The 11,727-nt window shown below is 44.2% G+C and overlaps 1 protein-coding gene across 3 annotated transcripts in view; it reads right to left on the bottom strand.

Annotated features, from left to right (window-relative positions):
* Positions 1-11,019, bottom strand: part of LOC114643693 (collagen alpha-1(V) chain-like) — a 519,467-nt gene extending 508,448 nt beyond the window's left edge. For 2 of the 3 annotated variants that reach the window (XM_051931585.1, XM_051931583.1), the window contains exon 1: positions 10,622-11,018. In XM_051931585.1, the coding sequence (XP_051787545.1) occupies positions 10,622-10,721 (100 nt within the window). In that variant the 5' untranslated portion in view covers positions 10,722-11,018. Of the gene's footprint in view, positions 1-10,621 lie in introns of all 3 variants that reach the window. The other variant, XM_051931584.1, reaches the window with a different exon arrangement.
* Positions 11,020-11,727: the final 708 nt, after the last annotated feature.

The following is an 11,727-nucleotide window of genomic DNA, read 5'->3' on the forward strand; positions in this document are numbered from 1 at the left end:
CCATTGCTTTCAAAGACTCGATGCTGTAGGCTAGACAAGGAGGAAAGCTGTGCTTGTGTTGGCAAATGGGGTGACTGGGAGAGGTGGGTGACATCAGCACCCACTGAGCCAACACAAACAAGAGACAGAATGTGGACAGTCAGCCAAGGAGACCCTCGTCATCCCACCACTCACGGCCTGTCAGTGCGCCCAAATCCACCTGTCCATTAAGCACCAAAAGGGAAGAAATGCGTTGGATGGAAAGAAGAAACTGAGGGCACACGGGCTGACTGGCAACTGAAGGCTTTACACGACAATGAGGTGCTTTGTGTTTTAATCTTAATGTAATTACGTTCATTGAATTGCACTTTTAACTTTTTGTACATTTATTTGTACAAATTCTCATGATGGTGATGGAAACATAGAAAAAGATTGATGGAGTGATTGATGGATTCATTCATTTATTTGCAATGGAAATGGTGTTTGACTGGACAGTCCAGTTGGTACGATGCTGGCAGGGAAAGTGAAAGTTTAACTGAGCCGTTCGTTTATTCATCCGTTCATTGACTGCCATTGGAATCCTGATGACTTTCAAACTGAATTGGCCTGCCTTAGACTGGAAATGGAGCCATGGAAACTGGATTCATTCATTCATTCATTCAATTATATTGGAATTGTGTTTGCTTTTTTATACTAGAAATGGAGACAAATAAATGAAAGAATCGTTAATACATTCATTTATTTAGTCATTCATTGAAATGCAACGGAAGTGTATTTGCTTTGAAAAGTGAATTGCTGTAATGCTGACTGGGAAAGTAAAAGTCTCACCGAGTCATTCATTTATTTCTGCATTCACTGACTAGCATTTGAGTCTTATGCACTTTGAAAAGTAATTGGTGTGGCTTAGAATGGAGGCGTGGAATATAAAGGGCCATTCATTCATTCATTCATTCATTCATTCATTCATTCATTCAATTACATTTGAGTTTAGTTTGCTTTAAAAACAACTTTGTTTTATAGCAGAAATGTAGTTAAATAAAGTAAAGAATCACCCATTCATTCATTCATTCATTCAGCTAAATTTGAATTTATATGATTTTATAAACAACTTAATTTTATACTAGAAATTGAGACAAAAAAAACATTCATTCATATCTGAATTTTGATTGTTTTTAAAACAAACTTTGTTCTATACCAGAAACAGGGAACCAAATGCATTCATTCATTCATTCATTCAGTTAGATTTGAGTTTAGTTTCCCTTAAAAACAAACTTTCTTTTATAATAGAAATGTAGTTAAATAAACTAAAGAATCATTCATTCATTCATTCGTTCACATTTGAATTTTGTTTTGTTTTTAAAACAAACTTTTTTCTATACCAGAAACAGGGAACCAAAGTCATTCATTCATTCATTCATTCATTCAGTTAATTTGAGTTTATACATGAAAAAGGGAACTTAACTAATGCATTCATTCATTCATTTAATTAGATTTGAGTTTAGTTTCTCTTAAAAACAAACTTTCTTTTATAACAAAAATGTAGTTAAATAAACTAAAGAATCGTCCATTCATTCATTCATTCATTCATTCATCCAATTTGAATGTATTTGGTTTTTAAACAAACTTTGTTTTATACTAGAAATTGAGACAAAGAAACTATTAATTCATTCATGCCTCCGTCCGTCCGTAGTCCATTTGTTCACATTTGAATTTTGTTTGTTTTTAAAACAAACTTTTTTCTATACCAGAAACAGGGAACCAAAGTCATTCATTCACTTAGATTTGAGTTTATACATGAAAAAGGGAACTTAACTAATGCATTCATTCATTCATTTAATTAGATTTGAGTTTAGTTTCCCTTAAAAACAAACTTTCTTTTAAAACAGAAATGTAGTTAAATAAACTAAAGAATCATTCATTCATTCATTCATCCCTCCAATTTGAATTTGGTTTTTAACAAACTTAGTTTTATACTAGAAATTGAGACAAAGAAACCATTCATTCATTCATTCGTTCGTTCATTCATTCATTTAATTAGATTTAAGTTTAATTTGCTTTTAAAACAAACTTTGTTTTATAACAGAAATGTAGTTAAATAAATTAAAGAATTGCCCATTCATTCATTCATCCATCCATCCAGCTAAATTTGAATTTATTTGTTTTTTAAATAAACTTAGTTTTATACAAGAAATGTAGACAAAGAAACTAATAATTAATTAATTAATTAATTAATTAATCAATCAATTCATTCATTCATTATTTCAGTCAATCAGTTACATTTGAATTTAGTTTGTTTAAAAAACTACGTTTATTTGTAGAAAAATAATTTATATTTATTTGCATTTGGATTTTGGTTTGCTTTGAAGTCCACTAAGTATGATTTGAACTGGAAATGGATGGGATATAAAGTCAAGATTGATTCACTAATTGATTAATTTGTTCATCCATTCATACGTTTACTCATTTCTTGAATTTACAAATCCATTTTGTTTGCTTTTGAAACGGACTTTCTGGGGTCTTCACTTAAAATAAAATGAAGTGCCTGAGATTTGCTTTGAAATCCAAGCATTGACGGTGCTAACTTGAACCAGAACCATATAAAGGCTGACAGACTGATGCATCCATTCAAGTACTCATTCATTCATTCATTCATTCAACTCCATTGTTATCTACTTTGTGAACTGACTTTGAATGGTTGGGAATGGCGATGGAGGCACAAAGAATCGACATGAATTGATTCATTTGTTATCTCTTTCATTTGTTTGCATTGTTTTACTTTGTTTAACTTATTTTGGTTTGGACTAGAAATTGACCTTTTATAAATTTAAAGATTCATTCATTCACTTTCACTGATTCACCCTACAGTTTTGTGTGCTTTAAAAAAATGACTGTCAATGGTGTTCACTTGGAATGAAGCTCTGTTTCAATAAGGATTGAACTGTCTGACTGAATGATAGATTGATGGCTGGATTGATGGATTAAATGATTGATTGATTAATCAGTTCATTGATTGACTGATTGCTTCCTCATTTCTATGTAATGGCAGTCATTGAGAATGGCTCTTTATCATTTAATTATTAATAGATCACGGGTGTTCAACTCCTGACCTGGAGGACTGTAGTGGCTGCAGGTTTTCATTCTAACCCTTTCCTTAATCAGTGCCTTGTTTTTGTTGCTCATTAACTTCTTTTGAATTCGTTTTAATCGATTTGCTCTTGAAGACTCAGACCCCTCGATTGTTTCTTTTTCCTTAATTAGCAGCCAAACAATAATGAGATACACAATGAGCCAAAACATGACCAGCAAACTGTGACCATCATACAATATCTGAAAATAAAGAAAGGTGAAGTTCTGAGGAATGTCGATCTGCTCAGGTCCCCTAAACATTCTAACGGTGCTCTTAGAAAAGAGAAAATCCACAATTTCGGACATGTCTGCCATTGCACAATGAGAGCAGACAACAAGCCATGGAATTAAAGAACGAGTTTAATTAACAACAAGACTCGGCGCCTCATTAAGCAGATGGTTGGAATGAAATTGTTTGGAGTTTGAGGCCCTGACTTAGGTGGTCTTCTGTTGGCTCCCTCACGTCACATTTTCTTTCTGTTTGGGTGCCATTTAAGGAAAGAAATGAAGCAATTTAGAGGAACAAATCTTAAAAACGACAAGTCAATTAAAGTGAAAGGAGTTAATTAGCAGCCAAAACGGGACACTAATGAAGAAAAGGGTCAGAATGAAAACCTGCAGCCACTGCGACCCTCCATGTCCTACACCACCAGCCCCCTTCTGCAGACACACACACACACACACATGCGGCCGAGGACGTTCGTCTAAATCGTTTCTCACAAGCAGCCTCCTATCCAAATGTTTCCCCCGCGATGTTTTCCAAGCCTGCCCCGTGGTGCGTTTCCATCTAATAAAAGGCTCAGGGGCGAGCGTTTAAATTCATCCCAGAACAAGCCCACTGGCTCCATCCTGCTGTGAGCCGCCTTTCGACCTTTTAACATCTGCCCTCGTCCTCGAGTTGAAATGCCAGTCGCTCCGTGTTACGCTCAGCGGTGACACATGTCCCGTATGCACAAATAGAAATGACACTGTCACTTTTTTTGGGACATGTATAGAAAAAAAAAAACACCCCTTAATCCCCATCCATAGAAGGGGGGCTTTATCTGCCATTACTAATTCATTGTTTGCCACTTGCTGCTGTGAAGGATGGCACAAACCTTTTGTAAAACATCTGAAGTGAGCACCACTAGCCCTTAGCGGCCATACTGGGCTTGCTGAGTCCAACCACCCACATGCTTTCCCAAGGCTTAGACCCCCTTAACACATCAGCAGATTAAGCCTTACTGAGCCCATAACCTCTAATTAAAACCCAAGACCCTTCATCAGAGCACATGTGCCCAGTCAGTCTTACTGACCCCCCCCATACCCAGTCCTGGCTCAGCAGACTGTCTACTCACACATCGCCATTCCACCATGGGGTTCCTGCCAATCCCACCCTAAGTGTGACTGAACCTGCACTTCACCAAAACAAATAAGCCCCCTTACTTCCATTAATTGTTAGACGTTACTAAGACTTTAGGGGACCCCCCATTGACCCTTTCAATCGCCAGGGTCCGCAGACTCACTCAGACACCCGTAAGCACTACAGTTAAAACAGAGCATGGGGGCAGCCATCCTAATTCAGCCACTCAATCTGCTGGAGCCTTAGACACACATCAGCCCACCAGAGACCACTGATACACTAAGGTGCTCTTAAGCACTTGTGATGTGTTCAAGCGGGCAGTCACCTTGATTCGGCAATGCAAAGTGATCTGGTGGAGCCCTAGACACACACACATCAGCTGTTTGTGAAGCCCTCCAGGGACCACCAGTCTATTAAGACACCCTGAAGTGTTCACAAGGGGCCAAGAGAGAGCTGGGCAGCTGTCCCGATTTAGCAACGTATAGCAAGCCACTTGATTATCTGGAGCCCAAGGAACAAGCCCTCCAGGGACCACCGATTCACTGAGATACCCTTAAGAGCTCACAATGGGCCCAGAAAGAGCAGGGGGCAGCCACCCTGATTCAGCAACATGAGAGCAAAGTATTCGATCTTCTGGAGCCCTGGACATAAATGAACTGTACAGTGGAGCTCCTCAGGGACCACCAATTCACTAAGTGCCCTTAAGTGCTTGTGATGGGCTGGATTCAGCAATGCAAAGGGATCTGTGGAGCCCTAAACACAAATCAACTGTTAGTGTAGCCCTCTGGGGACCACCAAACTCATGAATATATCTTTAAGTTCTGGCAATGGGCCCAGAGAGAGCTGGGGGCAGCCGCCCTGATTTGGCAACGCATAGCAAGATGCTTGATCTGCTGGAGCCCCACACACAAACCAGCCCTCCAGGGACCACCGGTTTACTGTGATAATCCTTAAGAGCTTGTAATATGCCCAGACACAGCCGCGGGCAGCCACCTTGATTCAGAAATGTACGGCAAGCCGTATGATCTGGTGGAGCTCTAGACGTAAATCAGCCATCTAGGGACCACCGGTTCACTAAGATGTCCTTAAACAGTCAGGATGGGCCCAGACAGAGCAGCAGGCAGCTTCCTTGATTTAGCAACGCAAAGTGATCTGGTGGAACTCCTAAACCCAAATTAGCTGCTAGTGGGACCCTCCGGTGACCACCAATTAATCTTTAAACGTTGGCAATGGATTTAGTTAGAGCTGGGGGCAACCGTCCTGATAATACAGTGCCCAGAAGGCCATGAGGCAATTCAGCCACCCGGGGACCACCAATTCACTAAGATACCCTTAAATACTCGAGATGGGCCAAGACAGAGCAGCGGGCAGCTTCCCTGATTTATCAATGCAAAGTGATCTGGTGGAAGCCCTAAACCCAAATTAGCTGATAGTGGGACCCTCCAGGGACCACCAGTTCATTTTTAAGCATTGGCAATGGATCTAAGTTAGAGCTGGGGGCAACCGTCCTGATAATACAGTGCAGAGAAGGTTGCCCAATCTGGGTGAGCCCTAGAGACAAATCAGCCCCCCAGAGACCACCAATTCACTAAGATACCCTTAAATACCCGAGATGGGCCAAGACAGAGCAGCGGGCAGCTTCCTTGATTTATCAATGCAAAGTGATCTGGTGGAACCCCTAACCCAAATTAGCTGATTGTGGGACCATCCGGGGACCACCAATTCATCCTTACATGTTGGCAATGGATCTAGTTAGAGCTGGGGGCAACCGTCCTGATAATACAGTGCCCAGAAGGCTAGAGGCAAGTCAGCCCCCCGGGGACCACCAATTCATTAAGATACCCTTAAATACTCGAGATGGGCCAAGACAGAGCAGCGGGCAGCTTCCCTGATTTATCAATGCAAAGTGATCTGGTGGAGCCCAAAACAGAAATTAACTGTTAGTGGGGCCCTCCAGGGACCACCAGTTCATTTTTAAACATTGGCAATGGATCTAAGTTAGAGCTGGGGGCAACCGCCCTGATAGTGCAGTGCAGAGAAGGATGCCCAATCTGGGTGAGCCCTAGAGACAAATCAGCCCCCCAGAGACCACCAATTCACTAAGATGTCCTTAAACTCTCACGATGGGCCAAGACAGAGCAGCGGGCAGCTTCCTTGATTTAGCAATGCAAAGTGATCTGGTGGAACCCCTAAACCCAAATTAGCTGTTAGTGGGACCCTCCAGGGACCACCAATTCATGAAAATATCTTTAAATGCTGGGAATGGATCTAGTTAGAGCTGGGGGCAACCACCCTGATAATGCAGTGCACAGAAGGTAGGCAAACAAGCCCACCAGGGACCACCAATTCACTAAGATGTCCTTAAACACTCACGATAGGCCCAGACAGAGCAGTGGGCAGCGGCCGTGATTCAGCAATGTAATCTGACCTGATGGAACCCTAAACACAAATCAAATGTTCCTGAAGCCCTCAGGGGACCACCAATTCATTAAAAAAATCTTTAAACGCTGGCAGTGTGCCCAGAGAGAGCTGGGGGCTGCCACGATGATTAGGCAATGCACAGCCAGCCACTGGATCTGCTTGAGATCTAGACACAAACCAGCCCTCCAGAGACCACTGGTTCACTAAGAGGCCCCTTAAGCCCTCGTGATGGGCCCAGACAGAGCAGCGGGCAGCTGCCACCTATGGATTCAGAAATGTATAGCAAGCTGTTTGATTGGTGGAGTCCTACACATAAATCAGGCGTACAGTGAAAGCCCACCACGGACCACTGATTTATTAAGTTACCATTAAGTGCTCACAAATGGCCCAGACACAACAGTGGGCAACCACTCTGATTCTGCAATGTACAGCATGGCGTCCAACCTACTGAAGCTCTAGACGCAAATCAATCATGTAGTGGAGCCCTCCAGGGACAACTGGTTCATTAAGATACCCCTTAAGTACTCATGATGGGCCCAGACAGAGCAGCGGGCAGCTGCCACCTATGGATTCAGAAATGTATAGCAAGCTGTTTGATTGGTGGAGTCCTACACATAAATCAGGCGTACAGTGAAAGCCCACCACGGACCACTGATTTATTAAGTTACCATTAAGTGCTCACAAATGGCCCAGACACAACTGTGGGCAACCACTCTGATTCTGCAATGCACAGCATGGCGCCCAATCTGCTGAAGCCCTACATGCAAATTAGTCATGTAGTGGAGCCCTCCAGGGACCACTAGTTCACTAAGATGCCCCTTAAGCACTCATGATGGGCCCAGACAGAGCAGCGGGCACCCACCCTGTTTCTGCTATGCACAGCATGGCGCCTGATCTGAACGAAGCCCTAGATGCAAGTTGGTCATATAATGGAGGCCTCCAAGGACCACCAATTCATTAAGATATCCTCAAGCGCTTACAATGAGCTTCGACACATCAGCAGGGTGCTGCCCTGATTCAGCAATCCAAAGTCATCTGCTGGAGCAGTAGACACAAATCAGCTGTTAGTGGAGCCCTCCAGGGACCACCGGTGCAACAGGGTTCTCCTAAAGCGCTCACAAAGGGTCCCAGAGAGAACCGTCCCACTCAGCAGTGCAAAGTGATTTGCATGGAGCCCTAAGAACACAAGTTAGCGATGTGATATGTGGACCCCCATTATGTGCTCAGGGGACACACAAGGACACTGTGAGTACAGAGAATGAAAAATCTCCAGACAGACTATGGGTCAGACGTGAGTGCATAATTTAGATTTAATGGCAGGCCTTTCCAAGTGTGTGTGTGTGAGTGTGTGTGTGTGTGTGGTGGGGACATTTAGAAAGCGCGCGTTCTCGCGTGTGTATCTTTGCAAAAAAAATAAAATGAAATGGATTCAAGGGCAAGGATTGCGCAAGTGTGACAATAGGTGGCGTAGCTTTACAACTTTAATTAATTAAAATAAAAAACCTCAGACAGGCCGGTGGGCAGGCTACATTCTTGTCGAGAACCATTAAAAGAAACAAAATGTTCAGTTTTTTTTTTTTCTCTTGTTATTTTCCACTCACGGTCTCTTATTCTTTTGACGAGCAGACGAAAAAACCCAATTGAAGCCGTCACACAAATCAAAAAAAGAAAAAAGAAAGTTACATTGTATTTTATTTTGCATATTTTTGCATATATTATTGATTGTTTTTTATTCCCCACTTACACGAAAGACGTTTTCTAAACTAAACACGCACAGCGCACAACAGGCTCGGAATTTTAAGACGCGTTCGATCACCGGAACGCGCGACCGTTAGAAGTTGCGCCGTCCACTTCACATGAACAGTTGGGTGTGCACCGTCCGCACAGAACAACGCCGTGTACGGACAGAAGCGGATCATACGCGTGTGAACGAAATTAAGTCGAACTGGGAGCGCTATCCTAGCCTTATATCCATCCCGCTATATCCTAAGTACAGGATCACGGGGGTCTGCTGGAGCCAATCCCAGCCAACACAGGGCGCAAGGCAGGAAACAAACCCCGGCCCACCGCAGCCAAGCCTTATACCTGCACTTAATTGTCTGACGTCTTAATCCAAATCGACTTACTTTACGACATGTTACATTTTTTTTTAGTTTGTCCAGTTGCACACATGCACGTGAGGCGACTTGCTGATGGTCACACAGTGTCAGTAGCGGGATTTGAACCGACATCCTCGAGAGTTTCAAGTCCAAAGATGTAACCGCTACGCCTGAAGTCTCCGGACTGCGCTGTTGTAATTCACAGTAAAATCTGCAGAACAGAGTGGTGCGGAGAGGGGATAATTATGGGGTAACCCCTAGGATTTAGACTGGGACGCGTCTTTGTGTGAGCGCGCATGAGCGCGTCTGCAGGATTCCAGGTTGTCTTTAATGTGAAAGCGTCCGCCTGCCTACAATACGTGTCAGGGTGAATGAGTGTGACAATAGGAGTAAGAAAGAATTAAGGTGTCTACACGTTCGTGTGAATGAGTGCATGCGAACACGCGTGGGATTGAATGGGCGAAGCTTTGTTGAACGTTGAGAGTTAATGGCTGTAGTCGTGGAGCTCAGAATGAACAACTGGGTCTTCAAAAACACGCGCAAGTAGGTGTCCAGTATCCATGCGCGTGCACGCAGGCGTGTAAACGACGCTGTCTTTGATGCCGAGACTGCACACGAATGCAAATGAGTGTGCCAAGTTGTATTTCATAAGCGCTGTCTATGGTTTTTAATGTGTCAGAGTGAACAAAAATGTGTTCAAAATTAATGCGCGTGAACGGCTGCATGCACTCCGTTTTCCATTCCATGTATTTCTTTATAGCGCTCTTCACAGAGTGCCGGGACAGAAAGCTGAAGCAAGTGCTCAGCTGCGAACATTGCTAATTCCTGAATGCATAATTAGTGAACCAATTTGGGAGTACTTTGAAACTGCGTGTGTGTGTGTGTGTAGATCATGCAGAAGCGACCCCGATGTCCCGAACGTGGAAATTAACGGGAATGAGTCACCAGGCAGCATCCCAGCTTGTCTATAATAACACGGGGTGAACAGCTGTCTTCGTTTAGCGTGAGAGTGTCCATGAACAAGTAGCAGTGTGCGTTCGCAATGAGTGAGGCTGGGACACGCAGACCTTGTCTTCAATGCCGATAAGTGTAAATGAGTTCGGGGTCTCCACAATACACGACTTTTACAGGAGAACCTTATTTCTCTGTCCGGCATGCGTGACAACCAGTGATTGACTGTGTTAAACATGAAACATTCTCAAAGCCTCTTCATTCAATTCGGGGTACTGAGTGGCTGGAGCCGATCCCGACAGCACGGGGCGAGCGCAAAAACTTGGGGCTTGGTTAATTGTTTATTGATTGAGGGTAACTCGCTTTAAGATTACGCGTGCGCGTCTTGCTAGGGTGTGCTGAAAAGAATGTGCACGCGTGTGCGGGTGTATGTGAATATGTGCACCCGCATTTAAATGTGCACGCGTGTCTTCCAGTATGTGCATAGATGTACACAGCACGAATGTATTTAGCGTGTCATATTTTCAGTGGAGTGCGTGCGCGCGCCGCGACCCCGGTATACTCGGTGCCCGCTCAGCTCAGTGGCAGGCGGCACACGGGGGCACCAGCGGGATTTTCAAAGTAGCGCAGAGCGCACAAAGCTCAGGCAGGCAGCGCAGGGAGGTGGTTTTGGGCGAAACACGAAGACATCGACCGCACTTACCTGAGCTGGCTTGCGGAATGATACACGCCACAATAATCGCTAACGCCAGGGGCAAGTCTCTAATCCGACGTTTTCTTTTCCACTTTATATGGATATCCATGTCCGCCAAAAGACGTCCACCCAAGCGCAGATCTAGATCTCGTTCAATTCAAAAGTGGAGCGTAAAAATTGCAAAAAGCTGGAGTGCAAAAGTCGACAAGATCCCCAGAGAATAAGAAGAAAAAAAAAAGACAAAAAAAAAGGGATGCACAAGTCATTCAGCCATGAAGGTGTTGTTTTCTCTCTCTGGTTTCCAGCAAGTTCATGAACGGGGCTGGTGCGGTGCCTCGGCTCGCCTCCTCCCCAGGTCTGCTCCTTTCTGAGTCTCCGCTCAGAAGAGATGCCCTCTTTCTGAGTCGGCCCTCAAAGTTCTTGGAGGTTTAAAAAAAAAAAAAAGTTCTCAGCAGAATGGCATTCCGAGCACGAAAGGAGTCCCGTAGCCAATCAGATCCATCGACGCGAACCTCTGAGCCCCCGCATTGGAGGGGCTGCGGGGAGAGCGAGCGAGCGAGCGAGAGAGAGAGAGAGAGAGAGAGAGAGAGTTTAGGACACAGAGGTGGGGGGTGTGAGATGAGAATGGGGGGGGGGGGGGGGGGGGGGGCGGGGGGGGGGGGGGGGGAGTTGGGGTTGTGGTGTTTTACTGTCTTACAACTTTTTTCCAAGCCGGAGCGGTTAGGGAAATAAAACGTTAAAACGTTTAGAACGGCACGACTTCTATACGCTTACAAGCCCACCCCTCGCAACTAACAACACACAGATACACACAATCACTTCCAGAGCTGGAAATCGACACATCCCAGCAGTGACTCTACCTAGTACAATGATAATCCAAATCTGAAGATGTGCTGCTCCAAAACAGCCAAGACAACCACACAACAAGCAAACAGATGGTGATGTACCAGTTAAGGCTTGGGACTTCAAACCCTAAGGTTGTGGGTTCAAAACCCACTACTGACACTGTGTGACCATAAACGGGTCACCATACCTGCCTGCGCCCCAAATGGTAAAACAAAAGAACTGAAGGACACTTGGACAGAGGCATCCGCCACCTAATAAACTGGAAACAC

The sequence above is a fragment of the Erpetoichthys calabaricus genome, chromosome 9 (assembly GCF_900747795.2).
Source record: "Erpetoichthys calabaricus chromosome 9, fErpCal1.3, whole genome shotgun sequence".
Lineage (NCBI taxonomy): Eukaryota > Metazoa > Chordata > Cladistia > Polypteriformes > Polypteridae > Erpetoichthys > Erpetoichthys calabaricus.